The sequence below is a fragment of the Balearica regulorum genome, chromosome 25 (assembly GCF_011004875.1).
Source record: "Balearica regulorum gibbericeps isolate bBalReg1 chromosome 25, bBalReg1.pri, whole genome shotgun sequence".
Lineage (NCBI taxonomy): Eukaryota > Metazoa > Chordata > Aves > Gruiformes > Gruidae > Balearica > Balearica regulorum.
In genome coordinates, this window is record NC_046208.1 from 4,336,560 (window position 1) to 4,355,541 (window position 18,982).

The 18,982-nt window shown below is 47.4% G+C and overlaps 1 protein-coding gene and 1 long non-coding RNA gene across 3 annotated transcripts in view; one reads left to right on the top strand and one right to left on the bottom strand.

Annotated features, from left to right (window-relative positions):
• MED20 (mediator complex subunit 20) overlaps positions 1-18,982 on the top strand; it is a 26,227-nt gene continuing 7,245 nt past the window's right edge. Inside the window, exons 1-4 of one of the 2 annotated variants that reach the window (XR_012838938.1) lie at positions 1-54; positions 203-357; positions 1,835-2,088; positions 3,760-4,076. Coding sequence is in view for 1 of the 2 variants with exons in the window: in XM_075776161.1 (XP_075632276.1) it covers positions 41-54; positions 203-357; positions 1,835-2,088; positions 3,760-3,975 (639 nt within the window). In the remaining variant the exon portion in view is untranslated. Of the gene's footprint in view, positions 55-202; positions 358-1,834; positions 2,089-3,759; positions 4,412-18,982 lie in introns of those variants that run through there. The other variant, XM_075776161.1, reaches the window with a different exon arrangement.
• LOC142605211 (uncharacterized) lies at positions 5,102-8,161 on the bottom strand. The gene is made up of 3 exons (XR_012838939.1): positions 7,931-8,161; positions 7,297-7,423; positions 5,102-5,332 (listed from the first exon to the last, which is right to left on the bottom strand). It is a non-coding gene; the product is annotated as an uncharacterized LOC142605211 (long non-coding RNA).

Consider the following 18,982-nt stretch of genomic DNA (forward strand, 5'->3'; position numbering starts at 1 on the left):
CTTCCGGCGGCGCTTCCGTCCCGGCGCCGGGCGGTGCAGCATGGGGGTCACCTGGTACGGGCGGGGGGACGCGGCCAGGGGCTCCCCGCCGGCCGTGAGCCGTCCCGGGGGGTGCCGCCGCAGCGGGGAGGGAGCCGGGAGAAGCCGCCGGCCGGGCCCGGTGCGCTGCCGGCGGGTCCCTGACTCCCTCCCCCGGTTACAGCGTGGCGCAGGTGCCGGTGGCGGAGGGGAAGAGCGTGCAGCAGACGGTGGAGATCCTGACGCGGAAGCTGGAGCTGCTGGGGGCCGAGAAGCAGGGCACCTTCTGCGTGGACTGCGAGACCTACCACACCGCCGCCTCCACCATCAGCAGCCAAGGTCAGTCCCGGGCCGTGCCGGGGGGGCGGGTGCTCCCAGCCGGGGCTCTTCTCGGGGCTCCTCCCGGTGCCGGGCTCCTTAACCTGGCGCCCAGCCGGCTGCTGGTGAAACCCGGCTGCGGTGGTGGCCACGGGTCTCCCGTGGAAACCGGTGTCTGCTGTGGGTGAGGCCGCGGGGTCCGGTCCCGGGAGGGTCGCGGCCGGTGGGTTTCTGCCCGTGGGGAAGGAGCAGCCGTGTCGCTGCCATCCGCACGGGAAGGGGCGTGCCGCGGGTCCCCCGCTCTCCTGCGGGAGAAGGCGCGTCCGTCCCTGGACGCGGGTCTGGGGCGGCCGGGGAAGGTCGGCGTGGGGCCGGTGCTGTGCGCTGGGGCTGCCCCGCAGCAAACGCCCGGCTGTGCTGGTGGTTTCCCCCGCTGCCGGCCTGCCGTAGCCGCACTACCGGGTACCTTCGCTGTCGGGTTAGTTTTTTCCGTGAAACTTCTTAAAACGCGCTTTCTGCCCGAGTTGCGTTTGGAGGCTGCGTTTGGCTCCGGAGAGGGCGGGCGCAAACCTCCTGGCAGCATCCGTCTGCTCTGCCCGGCTCCGAGGGCAGGCGGTGGGAGAGGCCGTGAGAGGGGTGCCGGCTCCCGGGGGGCGGTGGGGGGCAGCTCGGGGGGGGGGGTTGAGGTGCGAGGTGACCCCGCTCTTTGCAGGGGATGCGGTCGGAGAGCCCCAGTCCTGAACGGGCAGCCGAAAGGCATGGCGTGGCCCGCTCAGCCTCTAACCCCTCCGGAGCGCTCGGATTTTCAGCGCGTTTCAAACCGCTGATACAAACCTTGCGGCGGTCTCTGCGGCTGCAGAGGTCAGCACTGAGCCCCTGCAGCCCCGGGGCTGCTCAGCCGCCTTCCCCGGACGGATCCGTTTTCAGCTTTTTGCCACTTCTGCAGCCAGAACTTGTAAGGCCACACGCGTGGAAAGGCTTTTTTTGACCTATGTGGATAAATGAGAATTGTCTCCAGCTTTTAAAGCGTGGTACAAGCCAGGCGCGTCCTGTCTGAACACCCTGTTTTCCAGAGCGTGTCCCAGCACATCCCCCCCGGCAGGACTGGTGGGTGAGTGGGAGGAGAGGCAAAGCCCAGCCTTCCCCCGTGACCGTGGGCAGGAGGACAGTCGGCGGATGGCCAGCCTTGTATTCGGGGTGGGAGGTGGCTGCTCTTCACTGACCCCCCCACCAGTCTGCTGGGGATCTCGCGTCCAGCTCACCCTCTGGTCTCTGAGCCTCTTGGGCTGCAGAAGATTTTTTTCTTTTTTCCTTTTTAACTTTAACTTTCCCTTTTAACAATCTAATCAGTGAATGGCTAGATAACATAAAGCATGTGTGAGCAGTATAAGGATTCTGGAATTGAAGCAACAAAGGGAAAAAACAGATGCTTCTTCAAAGCACGTACAAGCGCAGGACTGTTGGTTTTACGGCCCAAATACTATTGCTCTTATTTCAGGGCAGACAGGCAAGCTGATGTATGTGATGCACAACTCGGAATATCCCCTCAGCTGCTTTGCTCTCTTTGAAAATGGTCCCTGCCTCATAGCAGATGCCAACTTTGATATCCTTATGGTGAAGTTGAAAGGCTTCTTCCAAAATGCCAAGGCGAACAAGATAGAGAGCCGGGGCACCCGCTACCAGTACTGTGACTTCTTGGTGAAGGTGGGCACGGTTACAATGGGGCCCAGTGCCCGCGGGATATCTGTGGAGGTAAGAATCGCCTTGGAAGGGTATGAAATGAAACTACAGACAGGGAGATCCCATGTTGGAGGCGAGAGAAATCCCCCGTCCCTCCTGCGTCTCGATTGTATTGCTCGTCGCTGGTAGTTTGGACTAGATGGCTTCAGGTATGCGGCAGGCAGGGTATTTATCTCCCTTTCACAAGAAGGTTTAATTCAGGCAGGTACTTTGGGGCTCAGCCGCAGCCTCAGAAAAGCCTGTCATCGAAGTGTCAATAAACAAAACCCTGAACGGATGCCATCAAACTAAAAAGCTGCTCAAAGTCCTGATGCACAGCACTAGTAGCAGCACTTCAGATTAATAAGCATACCGAGGGGGATAGAACAACCTCTTCAGCTGCTAATTCCATGCTGATTTGGGTTTTGCTTTCTTTCCGCATCTCTCGAGCAGACGATGGCAGGGCTGAGGCAGGGCCCTCCTGCTCACGTGGTGTAGAGATGGTCGTCTCCTCACCAGAGAACTTCTGGCAGGCGTCAGCGCTCCCCCGCAGTGTGCTGACTGGGATTGCCGCACCGCGGGCTTGAAGCTTGCCATCAAACCATTTCCATGCTCTCCACTCAGTGCCGTGACTGCTGATCATCAGGCTCGAGAGCATCTGTTGCCAGCTTGGCCAGAATGGAGGTTGGGCTGAAGCAAACTTCAAAGGGAGATCCTTCAGCGTACGCGAAGGGGCATGGGAGGATTAGGAAGGCATTCGGGGAGGTGCTTGGCTGAGCGCAAGTGTGAGTCGAAGGCTCATCAGCCATGGACGAGCCTCAGCTGGGCTAAAAATCACCTCGGAAAAAGACAAGGAGCTGGGCTGTGCTGCTATGGGAAGGGCAAAGCAGAATAGGTCAGACCCCAGACATCTAGGTATATTGGTGCCTAACAGTCTTCAAGATAGCTGAGAATTAGATGCTTAAAAATCCTTCAAAATCAGAGCTTAAGCTTTTCTGAACAGGCAAATCCTATTATCTGATCTACAATTGATAATCACGCTGCGTCTACTCAGGTAGGTGTTCTTAGCCAGCAGGATGAGGATTGAGAAATGGCTTATTTCTTCACTGCAGTAAATGCAGATGTTGTAGTGTCAGCATTGCTATTGACCTGGGGTTACACAGAAGCTTGTTTTACCCTAAACTTGAATTCAGGACCAGATTTGCCAGGCGGTCTGGCTACTTCTGTTTTAGTTTAGTAGGTCCTAACCCTGAAAAAACTACTCCTGATTTGGGACCAGACTCACATTTAGTAAAACGTTTCAAGTCCTTAAGTCCCAAGGCTTTTTCCAGTACGCTCCTGAAAGATGTCACAGCCACACGAGTCATTGACCTACCAGCACATGGGAATGAAGTTTGGTTTTGGATGGGGTAAAGTTAATGAGGCATTTGAACCAATGTCCCAAGACCTCCACTATTGGGGATTTAATAAAAGCAACGCCCTTATGGGGTATGTTTTACCTTCCCTTCCCTTTTGAAGGGATTGCTTGCATGTTCCCAGCATGTCCTGTTCATTTATATTTGTCCATCCTTGTTATAGGCTAAATATTCTCCGATATTTTTATGAAAAGTATTCTCTAGTGAGGCAGAGAGAGGAAAGCGCGTTGCCTCCTGCGTGGTTATTGCCCCTGCCGTGAGCTTTCAGGGCTGTGGTTTCTGTTGCCAGGTGGAGTACTGCCCCTGCGTGATAGCCAACGACTGCTGGAGCCTGCTCATCGAGTTCATGCAGAGCTTCATGGGGAACCACACTCCCGGCATCCCGTCCGTGTTTGGCACCAAGCACGACAGCATCTACAGCCCAGCGGACACGATGGTTCAGTACATGGAGCTGTTCAACAAGATCCGCAAGCAGCAGCAGGTGCCTGTAGCGGGAATCAGATGAAAGGACTCCCTGGAGCCCGGTTTAGAGCGATTGCATCCTCTTTTCTGCCTGCCCGCGTGCATCAGGAGTTCTCCAAAAAGCGGCACTGGAAGCAGCCCGAGGTTGTTTTTTTCTTTTTTTTCTTCTCGATCTCTTTCCTCTGTTTCAAAGCAAAGGTCTGGAATGCTATGTGTATTTCTTGTTGTCCCATGGTTTTGAGTGCGTCTGGGATCAGGCCTGTGGTTCTGGTGGTTCTTTGTACAGTGCTTCGTGCAGGGGATTACTGTTCGTTGGCAGAAGGGAAAAGGAGAAATTCCAGCCAAATGCATGCAAGGGCAGAGTTTCCTTGACTGCAGACAGCTACGTGAGAGATTTTTTTAATTTTTATTTTTCTAGATATCCATGTGAAAGTGTCTTGTTATTTTTCATCAAAATAAAAAGCTGTATTTTGTGAGGAGATGGAGTCTTTCTGCACAGCCGGTGTTGTGCTGTTTTGTATTGTTTATTTACAGCTTTTGAAATTTTCTGTTGCATGGAGACCACTCTTCAGCAGAGTTTTATCTCTGATTTGGTTCAAGAGCTTTATACTCCTGAAGCAAACTAATTTCCCTGTGGCAAAATCTACAGGAATTCTTGCATTCCTATTATGGGTATGTTCTTAGCTTGCCTTCATCTTTTGTATCTGATGGGAGTATTAAAATCTTCTACCTCTCAGATGATGCTGATGAAGCCTCGTGATAAATAAATAAATAAGCCTGGCAGGAGCCCTCTCATGCATTGAAAGAGAAACCCAACCGCTTTATCTCATTGTTTGAAAGGTAGGTAATAAATGTCCTATCCCTGCACACCATTTCTCCTATGAGAAATCCTGGTGACTTCAGCAGATTACTGGAATAAGGAAGGATTTGGGGAGCCAAAAATTTATTATAAGACTTAAAGATACGATATCACTTGAATATATTTTTTTTTTAGTGGTGATTTATTTTTACAGCAGGAAAACCAGAGACATTAGATCCCTTTTGAGCTATCTGTCCCCTTGGTTTTACTTGTTCGGTATCTATCTGGCTTGTGGCTGTCATTTTTTTCTTCTCCTCCCTGCTCCACCCCCTGCTCGGTCTCAGAAAACGCGGAAACGCCCTCATTCAGCCACCAACCTTTGCGCTGAACTTCCTTTATGGTTCCCGGGAGACTGTGTAGCAGGGTTCCAGCTCTGCAGCCCATGTCCTGGACGTAAAGGACAGGTGTAGAGAAGGTCTAAGGATGGTTTCAGGAGGGGAGATTTGCATGAAGGACAGCGGGTTCCTCGTGAAAAAGCAGTGTGCATCTTGCCTGCAGAAAATATTGTTGGTTCCTTGCCAATACATGGGTCCTGAAGAGTCTGAAGAGCAAGTAAAACAGAAATAGATTTTTCCTTCTGAAGCAGTGGGCGGGGGGGGAAAGAAGCTGGTTTGTTACTTGATTTCCTGACTGGTAGAAAACTACTTATTTAGATATGACTTCTCTCTGATGATCGTTTATACCTGTAAACCCAATTAACTGTTAGAGCGCCTAGAGCTTTTAGTGTGGGCTCTTAATAAATTTAATCAGCACTGGGTCCAGAAAGATCTGGTTAATGAGCCATAATAAATGGCATAATGTACCATAAGTGTGTTAGAAATTCCAACATGCTGAATATACAGAATTTTTGCAACTCTTAGCTCAAGTTCATGACATGTGCACTGACTTCAGTGGGACTATTAATTTTCAGTAAGAATCTGACCTGCGTTTCACGTAGTTAAGTGTGGCTGGGAAAACTTAGGAAAACAAACTGTAGCCTTTGTAGGGATAGTTATTTCTGTCCTGTTTCCCATTTTAAATCTTAAGGTAAAAAAAAAACAAAAAAAACCCCCAAAAAACCAACACAACACAAAAAACAAACCCCAAACCTTTTAATGATCAGATTAGTCATGCTGAATGTTCCTAATGCTTTATTAATTCCCAAAAGATGTGTTCTGTAACCAGAGATGTCAAAACTCTGGTCACATGTCTTAAAAACATAAAATGTGTGTGGGAATCTCTGGGGACTCCTGTGCTCTTATTAATACATTGTACTGTTCCTAGAGTAATAAAATGGGACCCCTTGAGCTACATTCTGCCTTCAATTACACCATTACAGCCATTGACGTCAGTAGGTTTCTACGCGTGTAAGGATGGGTAGGATTTAGCCCTTTTACATCTTAGCAAAAAAGTCTATTGCTGTAACCGCCTTCTGTGAACAAGGGGATCAGCTGCCCCACACGAGGGGCTGCTGTTACTCTGGGGCTTTTTACTTTCTTGATGGACAAAATTACTGTTTTTCAATCTTAATAGCTGCAGTAATCCTTCTCATTCTGCCCCCCTCCCCCCACCCCAGCATCAATGTGGCAGGTTAACGTGGCTTCGAACATGCTAGTCTGCATCTTAACAAGTCTTCAGGGGGCATTCAATTGTGTTACATTAATGGATTGAGCCAGTGTAATTGAAAACCACCCTAATTTTGCCTGTCAAGGCATGGTCTGGAAGGTTGTTTTCCTGTTGCTCCCCAGTGTTTTCTCAGAGAATGCAAGATCTAGAAGGAGAGGGTGGCCAAGCTCTAGTCCTGTACCACTGTGGATCCTTTTTTCTGCTTCTGCACCTCTCAAAATCACTGGCAGTGTTGTTGTTTTCCGTGAGTTGAAGCCTGACTTGGAGGGGACTGGGGACCTTGGGAATGTGGGTCTCACCCTTGTATGGTTATAGTTTCCCTCTCCTAGCTCGAAGTGGAGCCTGGGTGACGTTTCCAGGGTCACCAACGCTTCAGTGGCAGAGAGAGTCTAAGTCTCACTGCCACCCTGGGGATACTGCAGGCTTTTATTCTGTTTTGTGCTGTGGCATTTTTTATGAGGAAGTACTTACATAGCAGCTGCACCCTGCTAAGCTTTACAAAGAGAGTGAGGACGTAAGGACCTTGTTAATCTTCAGTTTTAATTCTTAGCAGACATTACAGACTGAAGGCTCGTTGCAGTGGGGAGCTGTTGAAGAGTTGAGAGGTGTGTGACTGTGGATTTCGGTGTTACGGGTTCAAAACAGACCAGGCACTGGTCAAAAATGGAAGGTGTAGAGAAAGGACAACAAAGTGGAATTTGTGGGAAGGCTGGCTGGTGAAGGAGCTCACAAGGAGACCATAAGGCTGTGGAGTGTCTTTGTGCATGGCAAAAGAAAGCAGGCTCCCACCTGTCGCAGTAAATTGCAGGACTTTGTCTCAAAACTTACTGGGAGAAGATGGAAGGGGGGGGAATACGCTTTGTCCCTGTGCAAAGGAATTGTGTCTGTGATGCTGCTGACCTGTGCTTCATGTCATCAGTGCTGCACGGTCCACGGCTGCTTGCTTGCAGCGTTGCCCTGGCCCAGTGCTGCCCAAAGAGCAGGACTCGCCGCTCCCTGGCAGGTCCCCGATGGTACGTCCTGCAGGCTGCAGAAAAAGTGAGTTGTCCCAGTGGGTACCAATGGCATGGCTGTCTGTTGCTGGGGACAGGCTTCTCCCCGGGCCTCAGTGCTGAGGTCCCTTTGTCTCTGACAAAATGCGTTTCCATCCCCTCATGGCTCCTGCACTGTGGTGACAAGCGTGTGACCTAGGGGCCTTCGAGTGACCTCTGGCAACGGCCAGTATGGCTTGGGGGCCCTTTTCTGTCTGCAGTCAGTGCTGTCTGTGGCCCTGTGGGGTGCTCACCCCCATCACCTCAGGGTCCCCGTCACCTCAGGGCCCCTGTGGGGTGCTCACCCCCGTCACCTCAGGGTCCCCGTCACCTCAGGGCCCCTGTGGGGTGCTCACCCCCGTCACCTCAGGGTCCCCGTCACCTCAGGGCCCCTGTGGGGTATCTCCCACCCCACACAGCCACCTCAGGGGCCCCGCGGGAACACGCCACCTCCCGCGCTGCCCCTTTAAGAGTCTCTTTGTCTCCGAAACATCCTTATTTACCCTCCTGTGACTCAACCGAACTTCAGCTTGGGATTCACAAAGCCCGGTACGTCACCGTCCGGGGCCGGGCCCGGGCAGTCCCCGCCTCTCGGCGCTGCCCTCTCGCTACTCGACCGTAAGCCATTGAAGAGCTCTCCCTAGCGGCTACGCAGAGCTCGTAAGCTCCGCCAGAACTCTCTCTGCCGCGACGTAGACTGCGCAAACGACGTCCGTCGGTGCGCCAGCCGCGCCGTTACCTCCAGGCTCCTCTCTACGGAATTGGCGTAAGCAGCGGCGCTGAACAGGGAGCGGGGCGAGGGGGAGGGCAAGAGCGCTGTGTGGCGTGCTCTCCAGCCAACGGCGAGGCGGGGCGGGGCGCGGCGGGCGGCCAATGGGCGGGGAGAGGGCGTGGCCGGCGGCGGTTGGGGTGTCTCGCTCTGGGTGACAGCTCGCGCGTGCTGATGATGGCGGTAAATAAAGGGGCCGTTGGGGGGGGGGGGGCGGAGGCCGCGACCCCCCCTGAGGGCGGAGGGGGGGGGCGAGGAGGGGGCTGGGGGAGGGGGTGGCGTGGCACCCCGCCGTGAGGAGGGGGCTGAGGGGTCCTTGGTGTTTCCCCCCCCCTCCCCGAAAGGGCCCCCCCTCCGCTGCGGTTGGGGGGCGCAGGGGGGGCTGAGGCAGACCCCGTCCCGTCCCGCTCCCCCCCCCGGCCCCGGCGCTGCCGCCTTTGTCTGCGGGCGGGAGCACCGCGCCGGCCTCGGCGGCTCCGCAACTTTCCCTTTGTTGAGGCGCGGGGGCAGCGGGAGCCCCCCCCCCCCCCCATTCCCTCACCCCCCCCCCCCACCGGGACCGGCCCCTCCCGGTGGGGCCCTCACCGGGGGCTCTACCGGCCCCCGCCGGCCGCGGGGGGGGGGGGGGGAACAGCGCCTGGGGTCGCGTCCCGCCGCGGGTGGGTGTGTGGGTGCCGCGGGTCGTGGCCTTGCTGGTGGCGGGGAGGGGGAGAGCGCCTCAAAAAACTGCCCCGTTAACCCCCATGGTGTTCTGGGGGGGGGGGGGGGGAGAGGGCACGAAAATGGAGAAAATCAGTGCGGATTCGTATTTATTAAAAAAAAAACCCCAAAAAACCCCAAAACTGTGGGTTTTGTGTCTTCCCCACCCACCTCAAGGGTGAACAGCACAAGTTAATACCGGGGGGGCTGGGGGCATCTTGGGTTTAGGTGTCCCCATGGCGAGCGTCTGCCCCGGGGAGCAAAGCAGGCTTTAAAATCCCGTTTTAAACATAATTCGAAGCAGAGGGGGTGGCAGCAATTTATATCCTCTCCCGCAAATGCTCAGATAACCAAAGAAAATAACTGCTTGCGCGCGTGAGCCCCTACAAACAGGAGTCAATTTTAGAAAAGCTGCTAATTTTAGGAAACGCGCCTGCTAATCGTGTTACGTGCAGTTGTACGTAGGAAGAAGAAGCAGGATCTGTGTGTCAAAACAGCTCCTGATCTCCAGGTACAGTCAGCGGGAGAATATTGACAGACGTGATGAAAGCACCCGGTTATTTTGAAATATAGAATGGGGGAAAAAAAGTGTCTTTACTTTTCAGAGCTACGCTTGTACTTTTAATCAGGGAAAGATGCTGCGAGCTCTTGAAGTCGCTGAGCTCGTCTCGTGTGAAATATTGCAAAATTTGGTCCTTTTATATACTGCTGCTTCAAAAAAGGTGCTTGCTGGAACCTGAGGAGCGTGCGGTGAAAGATGTGGTAGGCGCTGCTGATTGCTTAGCCCAGGCAAAACTCTTAATTGACTTCAGCGGGAGCTTCTCCTGAAGTAGTATCAATCGTTCTCGTGCGAAGGCGAGGGAAAAAGTAGGGACCAGATTAAAAGGGATGATAGGGAGGTGGGACTGGAAGCAAAAATAAGGTGTCGGGGAGGGGGAGGAAGGGAGCTGTTGGTGGAGACGAGATCTGAGCTGCTGCTCGAGAAAAGGAAACGCGCGGCTGGGGCGTGAGAGCGAGGACAGGAGAAAGCTGCGGGAGCCGGGAGGATGGGAGCAGGTAAATCGGTGGAATTGAGAATATAAAAACTCTGCGTGTGTGTGAACGCTGTGGATTAAACTTGCCCTTGGATTAAACGAGCGTCAGTCCAGCAGAAGTGGTTGGAGTTGCACCCTGTCTACAGCCGGCGGTAAACGCAGTGCTGGGGTTTGCACTGAATTTCTGCTGCGCTGCCTTTGGCAGCTACACTTGGGGGTTGCTGTTGTTTTACAGTCGTCAAATGAGTTGGTGTGATGTTAAAAAAACAAACAAACAAAAAAAAAAAAACGAAAAAAGGAGAGGGCAACAAAAGCATTTGCTGCTGTTTTTAATTGCTTTGAAAATATTCTAGGTGCAAATATTTGAAAATTATGTGCCAAACATGAGCAGCATTTGATGTCTCTGAGCTGGGTGTGCTTTCAAACACGAGGCTGCAAACGGTAAACGCTTGTTTATTTTTCCCCTAATCATTCTTCCTATTAATGTGAGCTGACTTCAAGTGAAAAGGGCGTTTTGAAGTTGGCAGCTTTTCAGGTCTGGAATAGTTCTTGGTCTTGTGCAAGTTCTGTTTGTTACAAAGAATTTTGCTTATTCAGGAGCAGGGCTTAACAACAGTCACATATGCAACGGTTTATAGACTGTTACAGCTAGTAAGTCAAAATTGGGGATTTATTTAGCTGTTTTGTGTCCAAAGATCGTTAGTAAAGAATCTGTCGCCGCAGTTCCTGCGGAGATTCAGATTGCATGTGGTACAAAGCCCTGTGGTTGACAAGACATGCTGGAGGCCTGTAAGAATGGAGAAATTGTGAATAAGCCTCATGTGCTGCGGCTTGCAAAATGAAGCAGTGCTTGGTCTGGTTAGTATTTGGATTGGTAAAGTCGAAGGGAACAGCAAAGCGTCTATCTTTTGTGTGTTGTGCTGTTAATCACAGGAATACTGCTGATGGAGGAGAAAAAAAAGAGGGAGCACGTTTGGCTTGGTGTATCGCCTCTCTGCTTCTGGGTGTGAAAGCCTTGAGCGCAGTTTCTTGCTGCAGTGGATTCCTTGCGACTAATCGTAATGCTTCGCTTGGTGTTTGCTTGGTTGCAGCTCTCTGTCCACATCAGACAGACATTGCAGGTTGTTTTCTTCGGTGCTAGAACACTTACTTGATAATGGTTGGTTTTTTTAAAAAGTAGCTATTGTTTTGTCTCAGTGCCTAAGAAGGAGAGACAAGAAGCACTTTCTCTAGTGGCAAAGGTGATATAAATTCCTGAACGGTCTTTTAAGATCCTATTTTTATTGGCCTTTTTCTTTTGTTAGCTATTTTTATACTGAAATTTCATAGAACTTCTGCTGGGACTTGTAAAGTGAAATTTAGTGTTTTCTCAGCCCTTAGAAGATGTTAGTGGATAGATCTGGAATAGCTAACAAATGGAAATACTATGAAATTCAGCTTCTGTCTTACAAGGTACGTGTGAATTCTTTCACATGGTGCATTTTTCGCTTTGGGGAAGTGCAAAAGGGTTTCTGAAGTTGACTTCAGCTCTGAGTCAAAACAAAACTAAGCTTTTTGCTTTAAAATCATTCGTTAGAAATGCATAGAGAGATATTAAGATAAGTTGTTTGAAAACTTTGCCTGTCGCTGGGTGCAGCAATTCAGATCGAATGGGGAACAGGAAGATGGGGTAGCTCTAGCGACAGCTCTGAAAGACCCCCCCGATCCTTTATTTTCTGCAGGAATCCTCTCCAGCGGATGAGAGCCACTGGGAGTTTCTCACTTTGTTTAACAACCTTTGTGGTTTTCATCTTGAATATTTCATGAAGGGTTGGTTTTGTTGTGTTTTGTGTTGGGTTGTTGTTGTTTTTTTCCTTTGGGGAATGAAACCTTGGGAGATGTTCTTGTCTCAGCAGCCTATTGTTAATTGCTCCGTGTATAAACACTTCACCTTGCCTGAACACTTAACCACAATGAACAGGCTGTTGAGTTGATGCTGGTACGTTGTGTAGAAAAAAGCCCCCCCCCTTCCCAATGTCAGTGAATGGAAGACCATCCTCGTTAGCATGAAACCCTTAACGAATCATTGCTCTGGAGTGTACTAAGCAAATTCAACAAATTGTTTAACAGAAACCACTACCATTTTAAAATCTGATTTATAGATCAGAATGTCTCAGTTGTTTCTTCGTATCTCTGTGTATACCAACGCTAATGCTCTTCACTTTTGTTTTTATTAGACTTTAGATCAAAGATGGCTCAGGCGAGGCTGTTAAGTCGTATGTGGCTTGCGAGCCATTGAATTACAGCCCCAGCATGCAGGCTTCATCACGTAACTGGCAGCAGAGCTACGGAGCAGCTATAACACGCCACTGAAACAAAAAAGATTAAAGTGGGAGTGAGGGGAGAGAAGGTAAAAATGGACGTGGAGATTCTGTCCTTTGCCAGTGTCGTAGGGAAATAATTTCTAAGTGGTTTAAAGCTAGTTGTTTGTATGTAATTCAGATCATAGTGTATTGAGGAAAATGCAAATTAAAATGCACGCTCTATTACGCTGCATTCTGCTGGTTTTGACGGGAAAAAAAACCTCTTTACTTTTTGCTACAGTGTTAGGAAGTGAGTTAATACCTTTAGTGGACTTAAGATGGGTAGAAAAAAATAAACTTGTCTGCTTCATGCTAAGTGTTGTTAATTAGCTTTTTGCTTCTAAGATGGTAACGAGTGCACATTAACTATTACATCTCCGATACATTACAAAGATCAGTATGCAATCTCTCTGAAAATGCCAAACTTGTTGGGGTGTACCTTGAGATATTTTTTTTAAAGAAGGCTCACTAGAAAAGTTCCTTTAATTAGGTAAATTTCATGTAATTAACCTAAAAGTCTGTCCTTTTAAGATCTTTACTGAGAAAGTAGAGGAAAAATATAGGCAGCTATTTGAAAAATAGAAGCTTTTTTCAGTACACCCTTGTTCCTCCCCACAGTGCGCACACTCTCTTTCTTGTCTGACTGCCTTGGCCACGTAATTCGGCTGCATTTTCAAATGAAGACAGAAAACTGGAATACGCGGATCTGACAGCTGCAAGTTAGTATGAGTGCATTTGAAATATATCCTATGTTACATGTCGGTCTTGACAAATGTACTCTTAAAAAAAAATCCTGACTAAGGAGATGCTTTTTCAAGGTTTTGTAACTTTGCTAACTGAAATGCAAGAGGGTGCTTTAGCCAAAGCGAAAACCCACATACTTAAGACACAGGAATCCCTACAGAAGGTTGGAATTACTAAATAACATGCTTCATCTCCATCTTTAAAAGAAAATAATAGTTTGATCTATTATAGTATACCTCAGCGTGTAGTATATATCCTGAAAACTTTAACACTCAACCTCTAACCAAGCGTACTGAAAAAGAAACGTGGGGGTTTTTTTTTCCCCCCTCTGGGTGAAGCCAGTGGTGGTTTTGAAAGAACCATTTTAATGGAGAAAAGCTTTAGTGCATTTTTGCTCTTTTCAGGCTTTTCAGTCAAACCATGGAAGATCAAGTCAAGAGTTATGGGCCACAGCTGTGTTCCTCCATTGAGACCTTCTATAGGACATCAGCTGAGCTGATTAAGAAATGGTGACCACAGCTCCGTTCCCTTATTCACTCTGAAAGGCAAATCCGTCCACTTGATTGAGAAGCATTGCCTTGCAACCATATTTTCCCATTCCCTTTCAGTGGGCGGCTTAGATTTGATTAAGAAATACTGTCCTATAATTACATTCTGTCCCTCTCTCTCATGCTATGAAAAGCCTCTGAAGACAATTCAAGGTTTTGAACTTTAAATAAAAACGGTGTGGAAGGAGGGTCTTTGCAGCCTGGCTAGGTGGGTATGCAGATGAAGTGATAAGTAGCTTTTAGCTTGAAATACTAAAAGAGTGTCCTAAGAAGGGCAGTCAGTGCTGGCCTGTGTTTCTGTACTGGTGCGGCTTTGTTCCCCGCTTTCCTGGAAGGGATCGGTGTCTCTGAGCCTGACTGTTCCAATAAATTTGTGACAAATGAGCTTTCTTTTTACTCAAACAGCAAAACTGCATTTTATGTTAAATCCTTTCTTTCTTTCACTGTGATGGGACCCGGTTTGTCTCTTGCCTGGTGCTGAAGCTAACTTTACCCACTAATTTTAGATAGTTTAGAATTTCACATTACGTTGTATATTAAATGCGTTCCAGCTGACTAACAAGTGCCTTGTGTATTAAGAAAATGTGATAGAGATTTGTGGCTGACTTCTAGCTAGAACATTATCTGCATAAATATTGAACTGTAGTCCATCAGAACAAATAATTTTTTCACACACTAAACTTTAGCAAATACAGTTCGGCATGAATACTTGCCTTCCCGCCCCTGTGGATTTGTGTAACTCAGTCAAACGAGGAGCTAATGTCTCTTTTGACTAATTGGGGTTTGCGTTTCTGTTCACTGTGGGGTTTTTATACATGACAGTAGTTGGCGGGTTTTCTGAGGGAGAGATCTAAGGAGTGATTTAAACAGACTATATGTCTAGACATTTGTGCGTGTGCATGTATCTATAGATGTGTTGCTAGAACTGGACAACACGGTCTGCTTTTGGATGCTTAGAGCTTTTCCAATCATTAACAAACAGTGAAAACTGATATGTTCTAATTTGGAGACTGCAGCTGGCTTAGTATGAGCCAGAGGGGTACTTAAAGATGAGTTAACCAAAACTGCGATTGTGTGTTACTTAAAAAGAAAAACTCATCGTCTGATGGGGCTGCAGATCGGCGGTTGGCTGCTTGGGCTGGGAACCCAAGGAGAGATGCACTCTGTGGCTGGCGGGGTGCAACTAAACTGCGTAATTTCAGCATTGTGCTCTTGGAGGAGTGATGCCTCCAGCTCTTCCATCCACTGACCTTCCTTAGTAGTTACAAGGTGGTTTTATTTTTGCTTCTTAGGGGAAACTTCTTCTCTCCTCACTGTCCCATCCATACCTCCTCTCACAGAAACATAGAAGACAAAAGCAATGAATTAAGGCAGCTCGTTGAACCAGGCTGGCTCCATTTTAATTAGATGGAGAGAGCGATGGCTAAATATCTCCATCCTCTGCCAAGATACAAAAGTATAGGGAAAGACTACTCCTCGCTTTCCTTACTAATGCTGCCAAAGGGAATGTCAGGAGGAGGAGGACGTAGAAAGGGTGACTCTTTAGATACCTGCTTGGTGCTGCCTTCTATGTTACTTTGTTGGCATATAGTGAAACCGTTTGCTGACGGCATGGAAATTTTAGGTGGCATATTTGGCATATTTCATGTAAAAACAAGCCACGCTTAAATGTATACTCAATGTCCTCAGTAGAGAGGAGTCGTTAGCTGGTTGCTGTATGGGAGAGCATCACTGCCTGCCTGTAGAACTGGTCGTGTCTCCTGCAGCTGGGGGAACGTAACGGGAACAGAAGTGCCGTGCTGGGTACGGAGGAGCAGGTTGGTCTGGATAGCTGGTTCTCTCCAAGGAGAACAACGGGGGGGGTTATGTGCCTAAAAACTACATAAACATGAAAAATGTGTTTTAATTTTAAGGACAAGTATTCTAGACTTAGAATAGTATTAATTACTCTGCAAAAATACATGTAAAACTCTGCTGTTCTTTTTTTGTTCTTTTTTCTTTTTTTTTTTTTTTAAATCAGCTGTTTATTCACTGGAGTTGTGAGAAAAAGCCCTTAGCTTGGATTTAACAATGTTTAATCATTCTTTCAAAAATACAAAGGAGGTACTAAAAGCTGTTCAGCTAAGCTTTAAAGAACTAATAGCTGTAACTCAGATTCAAAAGTGATTTAGTTCTAGAGGTAAGTCTATAATCCTACCAGTCATGAGTTAATCTGTCATCAGACTAAGACTAGAAGCAAATCTATTTAACTAAGAATAGTTAATTCACCTGAATGAGAGCAAGGATGAAGATCCTTCTCACAAGAGTTAGTTTATTTTGAGAAAATGTAATAGTAAATGATAGAGAGTGAAAATAGCGAGTGGTTGAAAAATGCTGCGTTGAAATTTGCACTGCTCTTTTTGTGAACTTTTCAGGGTGGTTCAGTACCATGGCTGCCCGACCGTTTTGGGGAAATTGGCGAAATGAGGCAGTCAATAAGGAAGACAATATTGTGTTTATTATAAAATTGGAAGGTTTTAGGAACAGCTTTTTGAGGCAGCAGATTGTGCCATCAAAACCAAATTCACCTCTCCCTCTTTTCTTGTCCTGTTGTCATTTCATCTCAAGACAAATTGATGTGATGAACTCTAACCTCTTAGTAAGACAATTTATTAAAATAACAGATGCTGTAGAATTGGGCCTGAGTTGATCTTCAATTCTTAAAGAAGATTAACAACCTGATATTTTGCAAATCAGGTTCCCGTTTCCTACCTCGTTCTGTTACGTCAATGTGTTGTGGTGAGGACAAAGGCACTACTCGGATATTGCCTGTAATTTATAGAAAAGGATTTCAGCCAGAACAGGATTCATAATATGCAAATTAGGAATAATTCCATCAGGAAGTGGGGGGAAAAAAGGTGCATTTGAGCAAGGGAAATTGTTCCTTATGTACCAGAAAACAGAGGCTCAGACCTCGTGTGTCAGCTGGCAGGCTGGATGGTAGGGAAGGTTGAGACTGAAAACGCACTTCTTCGTTTTGTTAATGGCGCTTCACATCTCCTTTTGCACGCCTAGGAAGAGACAGATTTGCTGTATAGATTTTTTTTTTTCCCAAGCGCAAAACAGGCACATCAGTTGATCAGAGCAAGAGGATGTGTAAATCTCTCTAATTCTTTGTTGACAAGAAAACAGAGACCTTGGTCAAGCCCAGTGGTCCAAGTGAAGGCTGGGTCAGATCATTTGCTGCTTCTAGAGCTGAGGATGCGGCAGCACCCTCCCGTACAGGGATGTGGGCATGCTTATGGATGCTGTATGTATAAACACTGTTCAGCATCTTGGGTTGTTGTCTGATTTTTGTTGGTTAGACAAATAAAAAAACAGAAGTCCTTGTTGCGTTTGAATAAATTGGTCACTCGGATTTACTCCATTTACCAGTTAACAGCATTTATTAAAGGCCATAGAAAATTTTCTACGCTGTTCTGTGTTGCTCGCCTGGGGTTTTAAAAGACCTAATACTAGTTGATTGGCACGTGAAGGAAGAGAAAATGATGGAGAGGTGTGTCGAAACCCTTCGGTATTTTCGTCTTGTTGTAATCTCTGTTACTCAAACGTATCGAAGGCACCTTTCCTGCCTAAAGCGTAGCAAAATGTGACTGTTGAATACGGTACTTATATTTAATACTATTTGCCTATTCATTATGGCTGTGAAGATAATAAGCCCCAGCCTGCTGGGGTTGTCTTGTTCTTTATTGCTTCAGTAGATGGCACTGACATGTTCATTTGACTGATTGCTTTATGTGTTGTATCAGCTGTGATGTTGTTTTAGATTAGTTAATAGTCTGTCTAAGATTTTGCCAAGATGAATATGAATTAAAATGGGGGAGGAAGAACAGCAGAGGACTACCCATAACTTACCAAGTATTCACTCTCTGGTATAATCCGTCTTTGTGTCTGTCACAAAGAGATTCTCGAAGAGGCTGTTAGTCTGCTGCTGAATACCAGGGCTGTTAAATTGATCTCTGCTGCAGCCGTCAGTTCTGTGTGCGTGAGCAGCAGCGAGAGGATTCTCTGATGTGCCAGAGCTAGAAAACTTCACCTCGTACCTGTGCAATGAAGGGCTTTGGGTTCGGTTTGTTTTATTCAAATTGCCTGTCTTTTGATACCAAAGTAATCGCGTTTTGCAAATGATGGGGGGGAATGGAGCAAGGTACTATAGGTCAAAACGCAACTGGTTCTGACGTTGCTAATGAAGCTCTTTGCCAGCAGTGGAAAGTTACGTTTAATTTTGTTGATGTTATTGTGAAGGTGGATGGAAATTGAGTAGAATTTTCCCTATCAAAGTTTGAGTGTGTGGGTTTTAATATTTTTAATATGTAATGTCTGAACCTCAACTCTGAATGTATTGTTTACATGACAATTGGTGATAAATAAATGGGATATGCACTGAAGGTGAAAAATCCTGTTTAAAGAGCATGGCCGAAAGAAATAATGCTTTCTGCATTCTGAAAAAAATGTAGCTTTTTGGCTGTGCTGTAGTAGGCCATGATTAAAAGGAGTAATAAGGTAGAGAAAGTGTGGGGGACATAAGAGAATGGCCTGCTTTGTTAGGCCACGTTGAAATATAACATGGCTTGTTTTGTTTAATTTGTACCTTGTTAATTAAACAACTGCCTTGTTTACTTGTGCACAGGTCCTGACCCGTGAACATGTAAGCACGTACTCTGTCCATCTGAGCAGTCTCACTAAACTTGAATAGTTGCTGAATTGGGCAGTGGTAAGTGTGAAAGGAAGCAAAAAGACGTCAGTTTTGGTATGGATCCCAACAAGTTTCGGGATGGTGGGACATAAAAAACTGAATTTCCAAAATTGATGTAGCTCTCTTGGAGTCAGTGCCACTAATTTTGCATCTGTCAAAGTTCAGTTTGTCTGCTCAGGCAGAGAGGTTTCTCGGGAGCGATGTTCGGGGGGCAAACATGTAGAAAACTTGAAAGCGCTACCCTCTGATGTCGTCAGAACTATGGACATAGAATTCATTGGGAATTCATGGATTCTATAAAGCTGGTTGCTTGACTCATAAAGTGAAATGATTACTTTATATTGGGCAGTTAGCATCTACTTTCAGACTGTTCTAATGCAAAACGTTTTTTCATGTTTGATTCTGATCAAATTGTATGTATTGCTTCAGGCTTCTGCAGATGTAAGTACCAGTGGAATTACTTGCGTTGACTCTTTCCCTTTTGGACTGGTTCACTAGGACTAGAGGAAATACTGTGAATTGTTTTAATGTAAGGCAAGTCCCTCTTTTATACAGTATATCCATATCGTGTTTCCCAGCTTATTAACACTTCAAAAAGCCAAACCAAAAATAAAACCTCAGAAGCCTATGAAAAGAAAGGAGAAGGGGGGGATTTTATGTGTTGCAATAAATGAAAAAACATTA